The following is a 20,508-nucleotide window of genomic DNA, read 5'->3' as shown; positions in this document are numbered from 1 at the left end:
TCAAGGGCACATGCCCGGGTTGCGAGCTCGATCCCCAGTAGGGGGTGTGCAGGAGGCAGCCGATCAATGATTCTCTCTCATCTTGATGTTTCTATCTTCCTCTCCCTTCCTCTTTGAAATCAATAAAAATATATTTAAAAAAATAAAATAAATAAAATACCATCTAGACCAGTGTTTCTCAACCTTCCTAATGCCATGACCCTTTAATACAGTTCCTCATGTTGTGGTGACCCCCAATTTCATTGTTACAAATTGAACATAATTAAAGCATAGTGACAAATCACAAAAACAATATGTAATTATATATGTGGTTTTTTTTTAGTTTTTTTTAAAATACATTTTATTGATTTTTTACAGAGAGGAAGGGAGAGAGACAGAGAGTCAGAAACATCGATGAGAGAGAAACATCGATCAGCTGCCTCCTGCACATCTCCCACTGGGTATGTGCCCGCAACCCAGGTACATGCCCTTGACCGGAATCGAACCTGGGACCCTTCAGTCTGCAGGCCGACGCTCTATCCACTGAGCCAAACCAGTCTCGGCTTATATATGTGTTTTCCGATGGTCTTAGGCGACCCCTGTGAAAGGGTCATTTGACCCCCAACGGGATCTTGACCCACAGGTGAGAACCACTGATCTAGACCCAATAGTTGGGGTGATGAAGTGGATGAGTAACAGCCAAGAGACGATCCCATTATCAAATTCTCATCTGAAGTTTTATCGATTCTTTTTTTTTTTATTAAAAATATATTTTATTGATTTTTTTTTACAGAGAGGAAGGGAGAGAGATAGAGAGTTAGAAACATCGATGAGAGAGAAACATCGATCAGCTGCCTCCTGCACATCTCCTACTGGGGATGTGCCCGCAACCCAGATACATGCCCTTCACCGGAATCGAACCTGGGACCCTTCAGTCCACAGGCCGACGCTCTATCCACTGAGCCAAACCGGTTTCGGCATATCGACTCTTATTCTTTTCAATTCTGTTCACTCGTAATGGATACTAATAAGCCTTCCCAGATCTCAGAGAACTTATAATTCCATTAAAACACTAAATTAAACATCTCTGGTAGTTCTTACATTTTCAAAGAGCTTTTACAATTCATTATACTTACAAATACAACCTCCCAGTTTTAAGTCCTATGCCTTAGCACTAAACTAGAGAATATAAAAACTGGGAAAAGAATACCTGTTGCCATACAAAAGATCTTTTTATTATTGGCTAGTAGAGCAATTCAAATATTAATACATGATTTGATTACTTTTCAGGGAAATGTAGTTGTTGCTTCCAACTACAGCATCCAGCAAAGGAGGAAAAACAGCCATTTCACAAAGCTGGGTGTGAAAGTATGCAAGTGAGAAAAAATATTAACGTTTTTTTCCCCATGAGTATATGAGGAGGAGAAAGCTGGATGGCTGAGGGTGAGAGGACAAGGTAGTTTACCCTCGGGCAGCTGGGGTCCCAGAGGAGTCCTTGGAGGGCTGGTTTGTAAACAGCCAGGGCACGAATGCTGGGAGCAGCTCCCCAGCCTCTGCAGGCCACAAGGAGGGAAAAGTGAGGGAAGTAGCCATTTTGTGCCATCCACACCCGGGGCTATTTTACGGCACTCTGCTCTGCTGGGCTCATGAGAAAACAGAAGCCTCCCAGACAGGTCCAAGGAAGCACTTGTTAGCTGCGACTTGCCAAGTTTCTCCCTCTGTTGGGCTCATTAAGAGCCCATATCCAAAGCTTGAAGGCTAAAGCCTTGTTAATGGCTTCAGGATGGCACTGTTCTCCACAGGGGAGGCCTTCAGAAGATCAATTGTCCCTATTCCCATTCCATTAGCATTCGAGTATGAACTGATTCCCACTTTAGTTGAACAAATAGAGAAAGAGTGCATTTAGCCCAACACAGAAAACTTGCTTACTTTGAGATTTCACATTAATATAAGAAGAAAACAAGGAGCCCTTAGCTGGTTTGGCTCAGTGGACAGAGCATCGGCCTGCAGACTAAAAGGTCCCAGGTTCGATTCCAGCCAAGGGCACATGCCTGGGTTGTGGGCTCAATCCCTCCCCAGTAGGGGGCATGCAGGAGGCAGCCACTCAATGATTCTCATCATTGATGTTTCTATCTCTATCTCTCTCCCTTCCTCTATGAAATCAGTAAATATATATATACTAGAGGCCCGGTGCACAAAATTCGTGCACAGGTAGGGTCCCTAGGCCTGGTCAGCAATTAGGGCCAATTGGGGCCTTCCTTCCCCAGCTGCCAGCTAGGGCCTTCCTTTGTTCCACGCCGCCCCCTGGTGGTCAGCGCACATCATAGCGAGTGATTGAACTCCTGGCCTTCCGGTCTAATAACTCCTGAGGGGACACTTTGCATATTAGCCTTTTATGTGTGTGTGTGTGTGTGTGTGTGTGTGTATATATATATATATATATATATATATATATATATATATATATAAAAGAATATTAAAAAAAAAGAGAAGAGAACAAGGAATTAAGAGTATTTTGTGATTCAAACACAATGGCTTACCCTACTCTAACTGCCTTGATAGTAAAAGAAGAAACATCTGGCTTTGCTTTCGATACTGGAAACCTTGCCTCCTGAGGTTTGCAGAGCAAAGCCAGGAACTTAAGGTCCAGGCAAATCCTGGTTTAAAGGAGACGTGCTTGCCCTCCAGCACCTCCCTCCTCCCGCCTCCCGCCTCCAGGCAGATAGGGCTGCAAATGTGTCAAGTGTGGAAAAGGTTAGGAGTCTACAGCAGAGTGAGACTTTCTGGACCTTTAAGCAGCACTAGCCGGGTTTACACCCGACTGAGTCACACCCCGGTGAAGAATTTTGTGACTAAGAGACTTCCTATGAACGTCAGTGGCCACTCTGACATCACAAAAACAAAAAGAAACACAACAAACAAAGAAACAGTTGGTAGTGTGAGGACAATCTTCATAGCGCAAGGACTGGTCACATGGCAGCCTTTATCTCCCCAGGGGGCGCTGGGAACCAGAACTGAAAGGCAAACTGCAGAAAGCTTTCCCGACAAACACAAGTCAGGGATAAAGGGTTCAATATGCAAAGTCTTTTATTTAACATTTTAAAACGTTAAAACTTCCGACCACCTCCGTATGCGCCATTCCCATTAGAAGGAGGAACGGTGGCTTCAAACTCGGGCAGAGCTGCGTGTTCCTTACAGACTCTGTAGGCACTTTAGAAGTGAAGCTTGGCTTCAAAATACAAACACTGGGGGCTTTGGCTCAACCTTTTAATATAAAAAATCCACTGATGTACAAAAATGCGAAAGTGGGACAATGACAACATATGAAATCCTGTGATTGAGAGTCCCCTGGAGAGCGCCCAGTGGGGCACGCACACCTGCCCATACAGACTCTGGGTGGGAACATAAACGAATGCAAACCAGTGGTACGAGGAGGGGCCAGCATGTGTGCACGCCACTCCGCCAGCCACAGGCCAACATCTACTGCAAACATCAGTAACACAAAGTACGGCACCTCCCAGGAACAGCAAGGCAGCTTCTTACTCACGATGAACCAGCACGAACAGGCCCAGCAGAAAGAGCACTGCATACTGGAAGAGAAACAGCCAGTCAGGGGAGCCTACGGGCTCACGAGTCCTCAGACCTAACAAATAAACTGGCCTTTGTGACCAGAATACAACATTCTACTACCCAATTAGTCGTCTCTTTTAAGGGTCCATTTAATTAGTTCCCAAAATTGAGCAAAAGATCACATTTTTAATGGAACATAAAGTACAGGATCTTTTTTTTTTTTGTCTTTATTGCTGAAAGTATTACAGACCCCTCTCCCCCGTTGACCTCTCCCAGCCCGCCCCTGGTCCCCACCCCAGGCCTTCACCCCCCAATTGTCTGTGTCCATGGGTTATGCATATATGCACACAAGTTCATTGGTTGATCTCTTCCCACCTGCCCTCCCTCCCCTGCGTTCCCTTTGAGGTTTGACAGTCTGTTCGATGCTTCTATGTCTCTAATCAACAACAACAACAAAAAAACCCCAAAACAAAAATAGATCCAGAGACATAAAGTACAGGGTCTTACCTTAAACTTAGGATAGTCGTTCATGAGGATTGTCACAATCCCAATATAAGGAACAAATCTAAACAAAGAAACAAACAAAAAATGATTGTCACAGAACTTCCGATGTAGTTATCATTTCCTGAGCATTCTCAGTATCTGCCACAGAAAATTACTTTTCAGTTCACAGAGTCCATTTGTATATACTGTCGTCCTATAGATCCTTTCAACAGCCCAGTGATAGGGAAGTTAGGAACATCGCCATTCTATAGATGAGGAAACAGGTGCTCAGGCCCACGGCACGTGGCTCCTGCCCAGAACCAGTACCGGATCCGAGTCTTAGACATCTATTTGGTGACTCTAATGCTACCTGCTGACTCAGTGCTGGGGGCTGGGTTGTCCTCATAACCTTTAGGGACTGTCCAACTAGTTGGGGAGACAAGGTAGATACAGCCAGAACATTACAAGGTACTTCGTGCTAAGTGTCCGGAAAGTGAGTGTAAGAGCCCTAGTCTAGTACTTACGATTTCCTCACCTCTCCTTTATTAACCACCTGTAATCTGGCTTTGGCTCTCTTAATCCTGGAACTTTCTAGAACAGCTAAAATCACTGTATGCAGCAGACCAGTCTCAGTTCCAACCTTCCTTTATTCTGCAGCATTTGACTCTGATGACCACAAACTTGCTGGGCAAGTTGATGTTTCTTTTATTTTTTAAAAAAAATATTTTATTGATTTTAGAGAGGAAGGGAGAGGGAGAGAGAGATAGAAACATCCATGATGAGAGAGAATCATGGATCGGCTGCCTCCTGCACGCCCCTACTGGAGATGGAGCCCGCAACCCAGGCATGTGCCCTTGGCCAGAATTGAATCTGGGACCCTTCAGTCCACAGGCCGACGCTCTATCCATTGAGCCAAACCAGCTAGGGCAAGTTGATGTTCCTTAAAACCTAGACTTCCTCTGTCGGAATCACTGGAATAGCTTGTTAAAAATGCAGATCATGCCCAGTCGGTGTGGCTCAGTGGTTGAGCGTCGACCTATGAACCAGGAGGGTCATGGTTTGATTCCGGGTCAGGGCATATGCCCGGGTTGCAGGCTTGATCCCAGTAGGGGGTGTGCAGGAGGCAGCCAATCATTGACGTTTCTATCTCTCTCACTTCCTCTCTCTGAAATCAATGAAAACATTAAACAATGCAGATCATTGTCTCTTTTCCAGATTTACTGAGTGGGAGCACCTCTGGAAGGTGGGCCCTGATGATGCCTCTGCACACCGAAGTACAAGAAGCATGTTCTAGCACATGACATGCATGGAACAGACATGTGGTGGCAAATATTATCCCCTAGGAGGGCCCACACTTTAGTTTGCACCCCTGGGACAACCTCTAAGAGCAGAAAATAACAGTCAGTACAGAATGGCACAGCTAAGCGAGAGGGCAGAGAGAGGGTCTCTGTATTTTTTTTAATATATTTTTTATTGATTTCAGAGAGGTAGGAAGAGGGAGAGAGACAGAAACATCCATGATGAGAGAGAATCATGGATCAGCTGCCTCCTGCAAGTCTCCCACTGGGGATCGAGCCCACAACCCGGGCATGTGCCCCTGACCGGAATTGAACCTGGGACCTTTCAGTTCGCAGGCCGACCCTCTATCCACTGAGCCAAACCGGCTAGGGCGGTTCTCTGTATTTTTAATGCACATTATTTTCTTTTCAATGTAACAACTCTTTAATGTAATCTCTTGTGTCTCATTTACAACACCTTCATGAAAGCAACAGCTCTCCGTAAAGGTAAATCACCTAATTTAAGAATGTAAAGGCAAATGCCTGATGGTAAAATGCAGATTAAAAGCAATAAAAGCATCTGTGATTCCTATGAAGACAGTATCAGGCTGCTAATTCTGATCCGATGATCAGTAAGCAACCATTCTCATGGGTAGAGACTTCCACTGTTATCTCCTTACAATAATACTGATGCTCAAACCACCACAACCTGTGGCTTCCAGTAATCACACAGTCTTGCCTGGGAGTTTTCCATGGACACATTCTTTCCCCTAAGGTTGGTTTCTCTTTGCCAGCCTGAGTGAAATGGAAGCACCTTGATCTTTGGGAGTCATATAACCAAACATAAGATAGCCTATGACAGGCAGTCCGAAGTCAAACAAAGGACTTAATGATCCGTATCACCGTTTCCCTCCGTGGACAGAGACAGCAAAGAGTGCTCAATGCTATCAGCAGTCACCTTCAATTCAAATCAGATGCACTTTTTTCCTCCCTGCACAGATAAAGTCTGCTAAAGCAGAGTTGGTAAAAAGCAGAAGAAGGTTTAATATAAGTAAACCAGATGCCACCCACGAGGCTACCTCCAACACCAGCCTGTGCCGAGTCGCCATCTAGAAGGCAGAGTGTAAAGATATGGAAGTCCTGGGTGCTGATCCCAGGAAGTAGCCTCAGAAGGAAGAAGAACCTGCTGAGGTTGTGGCAGAAGATACTTTTGTCAGATGTTACAAGGGATCTATATCTGGGAAGTCTGGACTACCATAGCTGACTTAAAAGGATTCACTGTTGCTACCCCAAAATAATCTGTTTCAAGTTAAGTATAGAGTATATTTCAAAAGCCTCATCCATGAAACTGAGTTCAGCCAATAGAGAGCTCAATTACTCTGTTCCTTCCTTATATTTTTATTCCTCTTTTCTATTTTTATTGATTTCAGAGAGGAAGGGAGAGGGAAAGAGAGATAGAAACATCAATGATAAGAAAGAATTGATCAGCTGCCTCCTGCACGCCCCCTACTGGGGATTGAGACCACAACCTGGGCATATGCCCTTGACCAGAATCGAACCCAGGACCTTTCAGTCCGCAGGCCAACGCTCTATCCACTGAGCCAAACCTGCTACGGCTATTCCTCTTTTCAATGTCAAGATCTCCCTATCCCCTGACCCACCAGCCTTCTCTCTTTCTCCTGTTGTTGTCAACTCTTCTTTGAGTAACAGGTCCTCTTGTGGTTTTCAACTCCCTCCCTGAATTTAGGAAGCATCACCCCTATTAAATACCTAGTTGGTTCAGTATTAATATCATTTTCTTTTTTGTTAATCCTCACCCAACGATATTTTTTCCACTGATTTTTAGACAGAGTGGAAGGAAGCGGGAGAGACAAAGAGAAACATCAATGTGAAAGACACATTGATTGATTGTCTCCTGCACAGGGATCCAGCCTGCAACCGAGGCACATGCCCTTGATTGGAATTGAACCCAGGACCCTTCAGTCGGCAGGCCGACACTCTAACCACTGGGCCAAATTGGCTAGGGCTGATTTCATTTTCTGAAATTGTTTTTACTACATGTTACAACATGAATGAAACTTGAAAATATTATGCTACGTGAAAGAAGCCAGACGTAAAAGACTGCCTAGTGTAAGATTAAGACTCTGTTTATATAAAATGTCCAGAACAGGCAAACCATAGAGACAGAAAGATTAGTGGTTGCCAGGGGCTGCAGGGAAAAGGGGATGCGGAGTGACTGCAAATGAGTTCAGAGTTTTCCTTCTGGATGTGGAAACGTTCTGGAATTAGACAGTGGTGATGGCTGTGCACACTTTGTGAATATAATGAAACCCAATGAATTGTACACTTTAAAATGATGAATTTTATGCCTCAACATATGGATTATATCTCAACAACGTTTTTTAAACTTGTTTTATTTGGGCCTTGGGCTTGAAAGTGTAAATTTTTTTGTGTGCAGGCAGCTGTTTGAAAAAGATATTGTTTTTAATGCATAAAGACATTTGTACCACAGTTACAGAATGATCTGCGAGAAAGCTCTAGCCTCAGGTCTGGGTACAGTGTGACTCTGAAATATCAGTTTAGGGTTTTATAAACACAATTTCCACAAAAGGAGGTGACATGCCCCCGTAAGTGTCAAGGTAAGTGGTGGCATAATCAGTGGAAAGTGAATTTGTGCAGTTAAGATCCTGTGCCCTGCTGCTCATGCCTCCCGGAAAGTTACTTACTTCAGAGAGTACCTGCTATTTCATTTTTTTTTTTATTAAAGCCACAGAGAGGTCTGTATCTTCAATGTTGGAATTTTAAGAAATAACACAGTGTATAGTTCAGGTAGGGTGATGCATCTTTTACGCAAACAGGGGCCCAAGTGAGCAGACAGCTGCATTAAGCACCTAATGATGAAGACCAGATAAAGGAACACTGTCATACTCGTAGGAGTACAAATAAGACGCTGTGGCAAAATTTATCAAAAGCCTTAGGCGTCACCTCTGAGAACTGACTGTGAAGAAATGACCGGGCAGAAGCACTGAAATATATGTAACAAGACTGCTCATCCTGCCCTGACAGGTTTGGCTCAGTGGATAGAGCGTCGGCCTGTGGACTGAAGGGTCCCAGGTTCAATTCCAGTCAAGGGCATATAGTACCTTGGTTGTGGGTACATCCTCAGTAGGGGGCGTGCAGGAGGCAGCTGATCGATGTTTCTCTCTCATCGATGTTTCTAACTCTCTATCCCTCTCCCTTCCACTCTGTAAAAAATCAATAAAATAAAAAAATAAAAAAGAATGCTCATCCTAACATCGTTCATAATTTTTAAAAACGGGAAAAAAAATCAAAGCGTCTAACAGCAGGAGACTGTCTAACTAAAAATGTGGTCTATCCACAGAGGAAAACCATACAGCTTTGAAAATGATGATATGGGAATAAACTTTATTTGTAAAGATACTGATAATTCTGGGGGGTGAAAAAAGGTTATAAACTGTGGCCATTCTTTGCCTGTACACAAACTGTTTTCAGTATGCGCGTGCACACATACACTAAGATCTACATCTTTATACAAAAAGGCTAAAAAATATATATCAAAAAGTTAAATATTTATGGAGGGGGAGCAGAAGAAAAGTGACTTTGCTTTTTGATGACTATTTTTTCCTTATGTTTCTACATGAATCTGTACATTTCAAATTAAAGTAAAAACAAAAAGACTCAAAGAGGTTGATGAGTGTGAATAACCGTAATAGCAGCGTCTTGGGAACAGAGAGACGAGGACAATGATTGCTCAGGAACACGGATGATCCTATGTGGATGGTAAAGGTACGCCTGGCTCTCCCGGGAACTGGCGGCATGCGGAAAGCCCCCAGCACTGCAGGTGCTTATTCTGATCAGATCTCTCTTCCCCAAACTGAGCAACCTCATGCTGCAACTGTGGCAGCTCTCACTTAATAACTCGCACTTAATTCTCTCTGGGACCCGAGCTCCTCAGTGTGGCGGCCTGTTCGACAGAGCAGCGATTTTCAAGTGGTGTGCTGCAAGAATTTTAAAAACATGCAATACCTGATTATTTAGTCAGAGGCATTGATCTCTTTGCCCTTAGACTGTCAAATAAAAAAATGACAACAGGGAACAATTCATTCCTTGTGAATGAGTCAAAATTATACCTATTTTTTTGTCAGATTGGCAAGAAATATGAAGTATTTTTGGGTGTGCCGCAGAATTCTATCGATTAGTTTGTGTGTGCCATGAGGTGGAAAGGTTGAAAATCGCTGCGCTAGAGGAACCACTCTGAGTTCGCACTGTCCGTCCCAGGTGAGAGGAGCAGGTGCTCTCACAGCGGTCAGAGTGTCACGTGGCCTCTGGACACTGCGAGCCAGCAGCTACCCGTTTCAGAGCTGTGATGCCTGTGATTCGGGTGCGATGGTTAAGAAAGTGGGCTCTGAGGTCGTCGGCCACTTACCACCAGGTTACCTCAGACAAGCAACCAACTCGCCTGTTTCCTCATCTACAGAATGGAAATGTTAGGGTTGTTCTGAGGTTAAAAAAAGGTAATACTTGCAAAGCACTTAGAATGAATCGCTGGCATATAGTAAGCCCTAAGAAATGTCAGTTATTGTTAATATTATTAAAAACATGAAGGTAGTTACAATCCCATACTTCCTCATACCAATCACTTACAATTCCTGTCCTCCACTGATTTGTTCTCCTGTTAAAATCTGAAATAAACAGGCTTAATATAACTTGTAAATTTCATGTGACCTCAATAATTTCAAGACCAGAAATAAAACAGTATGGTGTAAATTAATATGAACAAGTTAATTTAGATGAACGCTTTAAGTTGCTGATTCAGTAAATACTTAAGAAATGTAAGTTTCATGAAGCGGGATTAAAACCGCTGGGGATCCCCAGAGCCCAGCAGAGTACAAACATCAGAGTCCATGGGTGGTGCCCAATAACATTTCTTCACTGGATTAAACAAATGAATTTTTAACGCCGTCACTCCAATTCGTCATCTCATCCCTAATAGTCCATTCTTTTACTGCCCCTCTTCCCACCCCTCTGGAGCAGTATACCTGAAGCTTTAGATGCATTTAAGAAGCCCACCTTTTCAGAGGATACAAGGTGATTTGACAGAACCAGGACCCAACCATTATGTCAATTGTGTAGGATCAGCGATCCGATTGAGGGGGCCAGGTTTCAAGAGACACGAAAAACTTAGCAAGTGCTCCCTCTATACTTACCCCCTCGCTCTCCCCACAACATCTTTTTTCTCTAGCCAATGCTGTCCTTGTTTATAGAGGCCTCGGTCATCAACCGCGTTATTGTCTCCTTTGGTCAAAAACTTGATATGCCCATTTTGCCTTAAAAGAATAAGAGAAAACCGAGTCATCAAATACCTCGATGTCCTTTCAAAGCATAAAATTTGCTCTTGTTAATCAAAAATTCCTGTGGAACTGTGGTATTTTGATCACCATTCCCAAGATCAAAAAGAATTATTTATTTAGCTAAAAGGATGTTTATAGCCGTGTAGTTTATAATAGGGAAAAACTGGAAACAAGCTAAAAGTTTAACATTCAGGAGTTGAAATACTAAACAAGCATTAAGGACAATGTTACAGAAGACTATTTAATGCATTGAAGATCAAACAAATTGTATTAAGTGAAGAAAAGATTATAAAATAGTATATGCAGAATAATCTCACTTTTATATTAAAACAAAGACAAACCACCAATTTTTTTGAAATACACAGAGCAAAGGAACACATTAAACTACCCTACAGGCAAAATAAAGGTTATGTGAAACAGAACGACCCAGTTTCTTTAACCAATAAATTGCAAAGAACAAAATGTTGGAAAAGGAATTTACATATTAAATAAAAGACACTATAAAGCCATATCAACCAATTTCAATGGAGGACCTTTATCTGAATCTGGATTCAAACTGTTAAAAAAGCTCACTGATTATATTTCATAAATATTTACTAAAATATTTACCTATGACATGACAGGATATCTATGATTTGATTCAAAATAATACATGCAGGATAGGGGAAAAAGTGTTAGTGTAGGTGGGACAGAATTAGCCATAGATTAATAATTACTGGGCCCTAGCTGGTTTGGCTCAGTGGATAGAGTCCTGGGTTCGATTCCAGTCAAGGGCACATGCCCAGGTTGCTTGATCCCCACTAGGGGGCGTGCAGGAGGCAGCCAATCAATGATTTTCATCATCAATGTTTCTATCTCTCCCTCTTCCTCTCTGAAATCAATAAAACTGTATTTTAAAAAAATAATTATTGGGACTGGGTAACAGGCTTTTGGAAGCTCACTGTACTGTTCCGTCTACTTTTATGCATGTTAGAAATTATCCATATTAAAAAAAAAGAGCAAAAATAACAGTATCTTACTTAATCAGAAACTTACTAGTTTAATTCTTCTAAAGAACCATGCGGGCCTGGCCGGTGTGGCTCCATTGTTGCGCACTGACCTATGAACCAAGAGGTCATAGTTCGATCCCCAGTAGGAGGCCTGCAGGAGGCAGCCAATCAATGATTCTCTCTCATCATTTATGTTTCTATCTCTCTCCCTCTCCGAAATCAATAAAAATATATTAAAATAAAATAAACCATGAGGTTTCTAGTAACTTTACATTTTAACTGAAAGCAAAGTACATTTTATAGCTGATAAAAACCATCTTAAAATTAGTTCAAGTGCAATAATAGATACAGAGGCAGAGCTGCCTCAAACTGATTGTCAAACTGCAGTGGGAAGGCCAGAGAGAGTTGGGGGGCAGGAGGGAGGGGAGTAAGAGATCAACCGAAGGACTTGTATGCATGCATATAAGCATAACTAATGGACATAAGACACTGGGGGGTAAGGGAGGGTAGGGGTTTGTCAAGGGTGGGGGGGAAAAAAGGACACTTATGTAATACCCTTTGTAATACTTTAAGCGAAAAAAAAAAAAATAAAAAAAAAAAATTAGTTCAAGTGAGTGGGTTAGCCATCACACTAGAAAGAAGAAAATTAGCTCCCGACTCCGACTGACTAGTATTCACTTAGATGCTAAGCCAGAAACTGGCTCACTAGACACTAAATCTGCAGATGAAACTAAACTGGGAGGCGCTGCAAACACCAAAAACAGCGAGGTGCAAACAGCCACATTAAAAATGAGGTTCCGATAAGAAAAAACGCAAATGTATGCAGAGAAAAACAGCGTGCAGCTGACAACTCCGTAAAGGAAAGAGCGTCTGAGAAATGCTGGCGGGTGAAGGAGGACAGGTGCCAAGAGGGGCGAGCTGCAAGCGTGGACGCCAGGAGCCGCAGGAAGCGAGTCAGCTCAACCACGAAGAAAGCAACAGCACCGGGGCAGAAAAGTAAAACCAAATAGGAGAGGATGATTGGGACACGGGAGACTTCCCAGGAAGGGAAAGGGATGCCATGGGAGATGTGGGTTATTTCCAAATAGTTGATTTGCCAAGCAACCCACCAAGCAGACCCAATCTCCTCTGCCTCTGCCCGCTGCCCCGACACAGTCGGGAGAGACCACTATAGCTGCTCGCAAAAGGAAGGTCCCTTCATCTACTTAACGGTGTAACAAATGTTCTCTGGTGGCAACCAGCTCCTATTAGACCGACTCCAGTACCTCACAACTCACAGGCCCAAAATACTGGCCGACGATACATTAATATCAAACTTTCCCCTTGCCGGTACAGGGACCAAATATTTAACATTATCCACCTCTAAGGCGTGCAACACACTTACAATTTAATTTAACCATCATAATACTGCGATGGTAGGAAGGAGGAAATAATCACTTCATAGAAAGTTAAAGATAATCTATGCGTGTGGCCCTGGCTGGTTTGGCTCAGTGGATAGAGTGTGGCCTGCGGACTGAGGGGTCTCAGGTTCGATTCCGGTCAAGGGCACATGCCCAAGCTGTAGGCTCAATCCCCAGTGCGGGGCGTGCAGGAGGCAGCTGGTCTCTCATCACTGATGTTTCTCTGTCTCTCCCTCTCCCTTCCTCTCGGAAATCAATAAAAATATATTAAAAAACAAAACAAAAAACTATGCAGCGTGTTTATAAAACAAAAAGAGGTTTACCCCGAATTTAACATTATCTCTGGGTGCTAGGATTACATGTGATTTTGTTTTTTGTATTTTTTTAATGTACACAGCATCATGTATAACAATACACATGTAATAAGAATGTTCATAAGATGGAGATACATGAAAAAGAGCTTTATATGCTATTCACAGATTTGCAAAGGCACCTTACAGAAGAAGCAGGTGGGGGAGGAAGGGAGGAATAAACAGAAGAGAGAGGTCAGTTGAACAATTCCTACCTCTAGTCTTCTTAAAGCTCAGGATGTTATTGCTTCTGAAAGAAATGAACAACAGTGCAAAAACCAGCCTGAAAACACCCAGAACAGACTGACTACACAAGACTTAATCCAGTGTGTTTGTCATTGGGTCCTATATTTAAGAACAATGCCACTACCATTAAATCAGATGATTATTACAACCAGGTATTTTAGACTCTGTGAAACAAAGAAGGAAATGGGAAACTTTAGAATATTAATAGCATCTGCTTTTTAAACAGTCGCGCAAGTTGAAGGCATCTCAAGAGTCCGAAAGAAATCACCAAACCGCACAGATTACACAGTATGACACATCGTAAAATATTCAAAAATCTGCTAAAAATTACTTTTAAGGCCGGCAAGTGTGGCTCAATGGTTCAGTGTCAACCTATGAACTAGAGGTCACAGTTGGATTCCCAGTCAGGACACATGCCTGGATTGTGGGCTCCATCCCCAGTAGGGGGCGTGCAGGAAGCAGCTGATCCATGATTCTCTCTCATCATTGATGTTTCTCTCTCCCTCTCCCTTCCTTTCTGAAATCAATAAAAAAATAGTGTGTTTTTTAAATTACTTTTAAAATTTAAGGAATCTGTAGTTGATATAACATCTGTCAATGAACTTGCCCTGAAACAAGATGAACTGTTTTAAAATTTAAAAACTCACTGGAAAAAGGAGACATATGTAATATTATATGCAATACTTTAAACAACAAAGAATTAAAAAAAAAAAATCACTGGATTTCAAAGGATCACACATAAAAATGGAGAGTATTTGCTCTACCCACAGCAGGGCCACGGTTTAAACTGATTTTCTCTGATAAACTCAGGGGAAAGAAAGTTGGTTCAGCTTTGTCCACAACAGGCCGTGCTAAGAACAAACACCCCAAACTCAATTGAAGAATCTGGAAAATGCTACCCATACTGAATAAACCTTTGCAATTCCAAAAATCCAAAAAAATGTAGTTCGTCCTTCCTTGTTAACAATAGAATGCCATTTAAAAACTCTCTCTTTCAAAATACATACTCAATTCTGAAAAAAGAGCAGTCAGATCTTTATTCTACAGTGAAGAAAACTCTTCTAAACTGGGATGTTTATGGGGATTTGCAAAAACCAACAACTGACAGTTGCCTCGTCTTTAGGTGGAGAAGATAAACTCTGCTGGAGGTGGTCGAACAGGAACATTTATTTAGGGCTCCCTCATACTCAAGAACCTACAGGACCCCCACCATTTCACGTCCCCTCTGTGCATCCTCCAGGACACCTGCTTTTTCCTTCATTTCTTTCTTTCCTACCCTTCTCAAAAAGTTTTCCTGAACTAGAAATACCACAGATTTGAAGGCTTAGAACTCAGAGACCTCATAAAGCACTTTCCTAAAACTCTCAATATTACAGATCAGGAAACTGAGATCCAGAGGTGAAGTATTTGCTCATTCTTTTTTTTTTTTTTTTTTTTTTTTTTATTTTTTTTATTTTTTTTTTTTTTATTAAATCTTTATTGTTCAGATTATTACATTTGTTCCTCTTTTTTCCCCCCATAACTCCCCTCCTTCCAGCTCCCACCCCACCCTCCACCCTCACTCCCCACCCACTGTGTTCATCCATAGGTGCATGATTTTTGTCCAGTCACTTCCCGCATCTCCCACACCCCTTTTTCCCCCAAGAATAGTCAGTCCATTCCCTTTCTATGTCCCTGATTCTATTATAATCACCAGTTCATTCTGTACATCAGGTTATTTATTCACTTGATTCTTAGATTCATTTGTTGATAGATGCATGTTTGTTGTTCATAATTTGTATCTTTACCTTTTTCTTCTTCTTCCTCTTCTTAAAGGATACCTTTCAGCATTTCATATAATACTGGTTTGGCGGTGATGAACTCCTTTAGCTTTTCCTTATCTGTGAAGCTCTTTATCTGACCTTCAATTCTGAATGATAGCTTTGCTGGATAAAGTAATCTTGGTTGTAGGTTCTTGGTATTCAGCACTTTGAAAATTTCTTGCCATTCCCTTCTGGCCTGCAAAGTTTCTGTTGAGAAATCAGCTGACAGTCGTATGGGTATTCCCTTGTAGGTAATTGAGCCTCTTTCTCTTGCTGCTTTTAAGATTTTCTCTTTGTCTTTTGCTCTTGGCATTTTAATGATGATGTGTCTTGGTGTGGTCCTCTTTGGATTCCTTTTGTTTGGGGTTCTCTGCGCTTCTTGGACCTGTAAGTCCATTTCTTTCACCAGGTGGGGGAAGTTTTCTGCCATTATTTCTTGAAATAGGTTTTCAATATCTTGCTGTCTCTCATCTTCTGGCACTCCAATGACTCTGATATTAGACCGCTTAAAGCTGTCCCAGAGGCTCCTTACACTATCTTCACACTTTCGGATTCTTTTTTCATTTTGCTTTTCCAATTGGGTGTTTTTTGTCGAATCTTTGGTTTGATTATTGTACTCCTCTGGTCTGCTATTGGGTATAATATTCTTTATTTCAGTCCGTGTATGCTTACTTTCTAATTTCTTTATCGTAGCATCGAGGGTCTCATTAGTTTTCGTGAGGTTCTGCACAAATTTATGGCAAGCCCTCAAAATTGCGATTCTTAGCTCCATATCCTCCATTTCTGTCATGTTTTTTTGTCTCCGCATCTTTTATGCTTTCTTGGTGCACCCCCTTGTGGTCTCTGTGCGCAGTCTTGTTCTAGCCAAGCCTTAATTGTTGTAGTTAACACTAGGGGGATTTGACCCTCAGGCCGGCTGGCTATAGTAATCAGCTGTGCGGAAAACTCTGTCTTCTGGGGAGGCGCTAATCCAGCCTTTGCCTGAGGCGATCAGCAAATGGCTGTGCGCAGGCTTTGGGCGGGGCGGGATCAACAGGGCGGGCGGAGGGAGCAGTTATGGCCACGCTCAGTCCCGTTCCCAGAGGCTCTGCTTCTCAGAACCCCGGCAGCCGCTGCAAACCTCGGAGAGAAAGCTGCCCTCAGGTTCCAACTGATGCCGGGTAATCCCGCTTCTCCCGTTTGAGTCTGGGTCCCTAGAGACTCGCCCGGATCTGGAGCCCAGAGTCTGAGACTCAGTCCCGACAGAAAACGACAACCGCGCCCTCAGCCACCAGCCCGCTTTCGCGCGCACCTCGGTACCTTTGTATTTTCCACACTGCGCCGCCTCTGAGCCTCGATTTGCTGTTCTCTTTCCTTCTAGTTGTAGAGTCTCTCTTCAGCCAGCCTTCCTGTGGTTCTGGGTGATGTCCGTTCAGTCTTTTAGTTGTATTTTTGAAATGGTTGTTTGCGGCAGCGGTCTCCGGTGTTTACCTACGCCGCCATCTTGGTCGACCTCGTATTTGCTCATTCTTATGCTCCCCCTCAACCCCACGTGACTCTAAAGGTTTAACATACATCTTTTTTAATTCAAAAATGCAAGTATCTACATTTAAAAGAGCAACTTAGATTTTAGAAATTTTCTATGGAATTTGGAAAAGTTGGTATATTTACTCTTATTTGAAATGTCTGTTATACTGCCTTAAAAAATTTTTTTTTTAAAGATTGGGGCTTCCTCATTGATTATATCAGAAGATTCTATTTGGGGTTAACCTTTATGTCATATGGGGGAGGGGGTTATGTACATCACACACACACACACACACACACACACACACACAGAATAACACTACACTATTCTTGTGGCCTTTGTCTACCATGTGGACAACTGATATCACAAAAAGTGACAGCTGTGTTCCTCTATCCCCTCCGAGGCTTAGGGACCGTTCCGGAAGACAGGGGCATGTGAGATTATAAGAGCTGATCATGAGGGGTGGAGTGTTAGGCAAAATGATTTCTGGTGCTTGATGAGACTGATGCCATTTTAAGCAAGTTGCTCATAGTGACCGCCAGGCCCGCATCATCTGAAAGGAATGTTCTTATGTAGACAAATAGGCCCATTAAGCTGTTTACTGCTTTGAAATATACAGGGCTACTGATCTGGTTGGGAACCAAGAAAAACCTCCAGGGAAAGAAATGAATTAATAAGTAACAATTTCGTTTTCAAATATTCACCAAGCCTGCAGACATTCATAAAAATGAATTTAAAGAAGGACCTAGGAGTTTCCACCCTGTTTTAACCTTAAGGCTATCAAAATTAAATACCGTAAACACCAAAAGATAAAAATATTTTAAAACAAAAAATATATAGTTTGCACATACTTTTCATGAATCTTCAAGACTCGATGGACTATAGGAATCTCTCTTCCTTCTATTCTAAAAACAACAATTTCTCCCACTCGTATGGGATCTTCCACTCGATTTGTTAGGAAGAGAAGATCTCCTCTATGAAATGCAGGTTCCATGCTGCCACTGGGGGGGGGGACAGAAGAATACAGCAAAGAGGAAGTCAGAGATTAAATTTACTTTCAAAATTAGATATTCAACAAAATAATCTCAAGTATCACCTTTGAAATATACCCAATACCTTAACAAATATATTGACGACATAAATGCATACTGTTCTGAAAATATGGTTTCCTCAGACTAAGGAGTTATACTAAAGGTTTCTTTAGTTGTTAGCATTTATTAACTACTTCCATTTCCAGCATTACTATTCAGAGGAGCTTAAATCTTTGAAAAGGGCAATGCTACTGATTCTTTAACCTTTTAAAATTTCAAGTGACAAACAGAATGAACTTTATAATCACGGCTCTTATCCTCACTTCTTCTGAAAACAATAAACATATTCAAATATTCAAATGAGAACCTCTCCTGGCATTTATAAAGTTACAGACCAAGATGACCTTATGATTTCAAACCACGAAGAAGGAAGAGCTCAAGTCAAAGAACAGTCAGCTCCAGAGATAATGCTTGTGTTATCAACTTATTTATTTTAAAAAGAAAAACAAGAGAGAAAACCAAGGACAAGAGAAGAGATTTCTGCCTTAGAATTTCAGAAATGAGCAAAGCATTAATTTCCATAGAGGAAAAACTCATCTCTCACCAAGTGCTTCAAAGGTCCTAAGACATGTGCATTCACAAGGAACCTTTTCTTTCTATGAGGAAGAAGGCAATCAGTATTATTTTCAGAAACTCAAGCTCCAGTTTGCAATAATAATAGATTTAGTAAGAAGAAAATGGATAGACATGGGATAAAAATCAAGACAGTGTTCTCTGCTTGAAGACTCTGGACTCTACATAAGGAGACTGACTGAGGCTTAGGGAGGCCTGAAGTTATACATCAAGGCAATAATAAAGGAGAGATCTGAACCAAGGGAGTCCAATGAAATCCACTCTCACTGTGCCAAACTGCCTTGGTGCCACTCTAGAATTTTAAGCAAAAAATATCACAATAATATTTGCATTTAAGAACCATCACTTCAGAAGCTTTGGTTATACAGAAGTCATTCAAATATTTATTGAATTAATAAGTAGAATGGGCCTGCCCGGTTTGGCTCAGTGGATAGAGCGTCGGCCTGCGGACTGAAGGGTCCCGGGTTTGATTCCGGTCAAGGGCATGTACCTTGGTTGCGGGCACATCCCCAGTGGGAGGTGTGCAGGAGGCAGCTGATCAATGTTTCTCTCTCACTGATGTTTTTGACTCTCTATCCCTCTCCTTTCCTCTCTGTAAAAAATCAATAAAATATATTTTAAAAATAATAATAATTAGAATGGATGAGAAGGTAGATTTGGAGACCAGTTGTCCAGGCTATTACTTAGAATTCACATTTTGCAAATATTAAAAGTTTTATTTAAAAAATAGACACAGGAGAATAAGGGTAAAAATACAGAGAAAAGGATGTATATACAGAATTACCTCAATTATATAAGAAATACTACGTGAAAAAAGAGACCAGAGTGTTAACAATTATATCCCAGAGCTATGGGTGACTTAGTTTCTATTGTGTGTGTGTTTTCAACATTTCATATAATGAAAACATACTAACTTTTTTCCTGATTGTAAAAGCAGTTTTTTAAAGGTCACTGCAACAGCCCAGGCTGCTGAGGAGGAAATGGTGAGGGCCTGAAATAGAACAACAGCAGGGGGACGACTTATAAAGGGTAGAACAGAGATCAGGAAAAGAACAAACTTGATGGCCAACTAGATATGACAGAATGACTCCTAGGTTTTAACACTGGCAACTGAGTAGATGACAGTGATAGCCACAGAAAAATGAGGAAAAAGAACAGGGCTGTGAGAAAAGATGACCTTCACTTTTCATTACATGGGGTTCCAGGTGCCTGGTTAACGTGCAGGTGCAAGTGTCCAGTGTGGGGTGAAAACAGTCTAGATACCAGGGAAGAAAGGTAAGTGAGAGACAAACAGATTTAAAAGTTCAGCTATAGATGACAAACAGATAAGCCCTAGCTGGTTTGGCTCAGTAGATAGAGCGTCAGCCTGCAGACTGAAAGGTTCCAGGTTCGATTCTGGTCAAGGGCACATGCCTAGTTTGCGGGCTCGATCCCCAGTAGGGAGCGTGCAGGAGGCAGCCAGTCAATGATTCTCTCATCATTGATGTCTCTATCTCTCTCTCCCTGCCTCTCTGAGATCAATATATTAAAGAAAAACCACACACAAAGATAAAAGTGTGCAGTGAGAGGACCATTAAAGAAATATATCAGGGGAGCCCTAGCTGGGTGGCTCAGTTGGCTGGAGCATCAACCTGTACACCATAAGGTGTGCGTTCAGTTCCCAGTCAGGGTACATATCTAGGTTGCTGGTCTGATCCCCGTTCGGGTGTGTGTGTTGTGTGTGTCAGAGGCAACTGATCAATGTTTCTCACATCAATGATTCTCTCTCTCTTCCTTGCTGTCTAAAATCAGTAAAAATATATTCTCAGGTGAGGATTTAAAAAAGAAAGAAACCAGGAGAAAGTTATTTATTTTTATTATATTTGTATT

General features: G+C 42.0%; 1 protein-coding gene across 2 annotated transcripts in view; it reads right to left on the bottom strand.

The window, feature by feature from the left end:
* Nucleotides 1-3,048: 3,048 nt before the first annotated feature.
* The window catches only part of SEC11A (SEC11 homolog A, signal peptidase complex subunit), a 30,695-nt gene continuing 13,235 nt past the window's right edge, over nt 3,049-20,508 (bottom strand). For both annotated transcript variants that reach the window (XM_070400328.1, XM_070400326.1), the window contains 4 exons: nt 17,827-17,976; nt 10,538-10,657; nt 4,057-4,114; nt 3,049-3,569 (listed from right to left, as the gene is read on the bottom strand). In XM_070400328.1, coding sequence (XP_070256429.1) covers nt 3,519-3,569; nt 4,057-4,114; nt 10,538-10,657; nt 17,827-17,976 — 379 coding nt within the window. In that variant the 3' untranslated portion in view covers nt 3,049-3,518. The remainder of the gene's footprint in view (nt 3,570-4,056; nt 4,115-10,537; nt 10,658-17,826; nt 17,977-20,508) is intronic.

The sequence above is a fragment of the Myotis yumanensis genome, unplaced genomic scaffold, assembly GCF_028538775.1.
Source record: "Myotis yumanensis isolate MYYU_CA2020_CCGP unplaced genomic scaffold, mMyoYum1.0.hap1 SCAF_20, whole genome shotgun sequence".
Taxonomy (NCBI): domain Eukaryota; kingdom Metazoa; phylum Chordata; class Mammalia; order Chiroptera; family Vespertilionidae; genus Myotis; species Myotis yumanensis.
The sequence above is the reverse complement of the archived record's forward strand: the minus strand, read 5'-3'. Positions and strand labels throughout refer to the sequence as shown.